At 35.7% G+C, this 2,680-nt stretch overlaps 1 protein-coding gene across 1 annotated transcript; it reads right to left on the bottom strand.

Moving 5' to 3' along the window:
- Positions 1 to 2,680, bottom strand: LOC102617737 (transcription factor MYB83). The gene is made up of 2 exons (XM_006470693.4): positions 1,899 to 2,680; positions 1 to 1,185 (listed from the first exon to the last, which is right to left on the bottom strand). The coding sequence occupies exons 1-2, from the start codon at positions 2,186 to 2,188 to the stop codon at positions 525 to 527; spliced, it is 951 nt and encodes a 316-aa protein (XP_006470756.2). The 5' UTR covers positions 2,189 to 2,680; the 3' UTR covers positions 1 to 524.

Genomic DNA, 2,680 nt, shown 5'->3' with positions numbered 1-2,680 from the left:
TAAGAAGCACAAGGATCGCAAGTGGAGACCAATTTAGACAGAGATAAAGAGAGATCTATATATCTTCATCAAAGTACAAGATTCAATATTGCTACATATCCCCACTAATAACAACTTTGTAATTAACCCATATAATTGTTTTGTACATCTCAAGACCATATATATATATGTATAGTAAGTACATTGTGTATAAACCAAATACTATTTCATGTCTCTATGGCTATTCACATAATCTCTACAACAATATGCTGTATACCCATTATTATCACAAGTACCTAATTTACTTACAGCATATAAAGTACATACAAGAATTATTCCCTGATCAGTAATCAATACATCCTCCAAACTCGACCATTATTTCAAACTTCAATTTCCACTTCTAATCTATATGAACACAACAAAAATACAACACATAGGTTTGAGGATTGGTAGCTAAAAAACATTTGGGTATTTTTTTTTACCTTTTCGGTAAATTCTAAGGTGTGTGACTAATTAAGATCTTCGTATGAAAAATAGAAGAGTATTTATGACCAACTTGAGTAGAAATCAAGATACGGAAATGAGGAAACATCTTTCATCAACTCCTCAAAATCCCATTCCCCTAATTTTATCTCTTCTCCTTGCAATAAGTTCCCAACCCCACCAATGTTTTGATCAACTTTATTATTATTAGCATTATTATTGTTGGTGTTCAAATTGTTAGGGTTCCTATGATCATAAAATGAATTTTCCGCCTTGATATTTTCTTCTATGCAGCAGCTTATACTCTCTAAAGGAGGAACATAAAACTCCCCACCAAAGTTCCCACAATTATTCATCCCAACTTGTGAAATACATGATGTTGTATTAATCATGTACCCATTTGATGAACACCCCATCATGTTTAGGCCATGCTCGAGCATCGGCAACGAGTCAATCATGTGAACCATCATGGATGATGAAGAAGAAGATGTATCCATGTTATTGTACATGGGCATGGACATGAACTCTGATGATGATCCAGCTGCTGCAATGAGTTGATCTTTATTAGGCTGATCCGATGATATCAAGGAATCGCTAGCGTTTGGTGATGGTGTTGATGATGACGACGACAAATTCTTGAGCCTTTTCTTGATTGTTGAATTCCAAAAGTTCTTTATTTCATTGTCCGTACGTCCTGGCAATCTAGCCGCAATTTGAGACCACCTACACATAAATAAATTACAAGGGGTCAGCTACCAAGTAATAAAGATGACTTTGTGTTGTAATGCAAATGCATGCATGGTACGTTTTGCATGGAAGTGAAAAATTGTAACAAGAAATTAATGTCCGGAAACAAGAGTGTCTTCAACTCCAAGGACCAATGAGACAAAGACGTAGGAGAATAGTTATGTCATTTATTTGTTTAGCTTTGATCTAACGCAAGGTGTTCGTTATGCATGCAAACTTAATTAGACATTCCTTTGAAATGAAGCCTTCAGCTCCAAGTTAATTGAAGGACAACTGCAGCAACCAATAAAAATCATGCATATTGCGTTTGCTTTTGTGCATTCAACATCACTTGTTGGATTCTTCCTAACTATGTCTCCAAATTAACCAATCATGTAAGAGTAAATATAAACGGGAGATAAGTGAAAGAGTACACTAATTACTAACTAATAGTATTAGTAATTGTTTGCAATTCAATATATACAAATTAGACTCTCACAGTCTTACTTACAGTGTCATGTGGAGCATGAAAGGGATCAGAAACAAAGTTAGACCTTTATTTTATTCTTTTAATAAATAGTATACAATTCCATATTTACTTGTTTCCTTCCAGAATTACCATTCAAATAAAATAGTGAAAATATATAATAATGGAGAAAGAGTTATAGCCATATCGGGCCGTATGATTCTAAGCAAGAAAGATGAGGAACCTGTTGCCAAGAAGTGAATGTAAATGGATTATAAGCTCTTCTTCTTGAGGCGAAAAAGCACCTCGCTTAAGATCAGGCCTCAAGTAATTGATCCAGCGAAGGCGACAGCTCTTGCCACATCTCTGCAGCCCAGCATTTCTAGCAACATCACTCCAACAACCTTGGCCATTTTTGAGCATGTAGTTCATGAGCTTGTCATCTTCCTCTGGCGACCACAAGCCCTTTCGAAGCTTGTTGCCATTGCTGTTGCTGTGGCTGTACCGTTTGCCGTTATTTTCCGGCTTTCTCATTTTACGAGACACACCTTTTGGATATCAATATACCTAGAAGAGGTATTCTGAAAATCTTTTTTGTCTCTCCCAACTAGTGTGATGTAGAGATCTGCGAAGACTTTATAGAATGACTAGAAGAGAGAGAAATAAGGAGGCTTGATGAAGTGGAAATCATGATCGTGATGATGGTGATTGTTGTAGGGTTTGCTTAGAAATATAGTAAATAGGGAGAGAGAAGGAGAGAGAGATTGGTTGGTTGATGGGTCTAATTAGAAAACGGTTTGGAGAAAGACATGAAAGAAGAGAGAAAGAGATGAGTCTTCTTGTCTTTGACTCCATGAATTTGGCCTTTCTTCCATTGCAATAATATTTTTCTTCATTTACAAGGTAATATGTATGTATGTACTATAGAGAGGTTGAAGAAAGAAAGAAAATTTGTATGTACATGGAAGTTTGTTTAGTAACCAAGCTAAGATTTTTGCTTCCACTTCACATAATCTTTCTTTCTTC

The sequence above is a fragment of the Citrus sinensis genome, chromosome 2 (assembly GCF_022201045.2).
Source record: "Citrus sinensis cultivar Valencia sweet orange chromosome 2, DVS_A1.0, whole genome shotgun sequence".
Taxonomy (NCBI): domain Eukaryota; kingdom Viridiplantae; phylum Streptophyta; class Magnoliopsida; order Sapindales; family Rutaceae; genus Citrus; species Citrus sinensis.
Note: the sequence above shows the minus strand (reverse complement) of the source record. Positions and strands in the feature narration are given on the sequence as shown.

Coding starts and splice junctions, on each gene's coding strand:
- LOC102617737 (XM_006470693.4), bottom strand. CDS start 2,188: ATGAGAAAGCCGGAAAATAACGGCAAACGGTACAGCCACAGCAACAGC. Junction 1,186..1,898: donor CATTCACTTCTTGGCAACAG/GTTCCTCATCTT, acceptor ATTTATGTGTAG/GTGGTCTCAAATTGCGGCTA.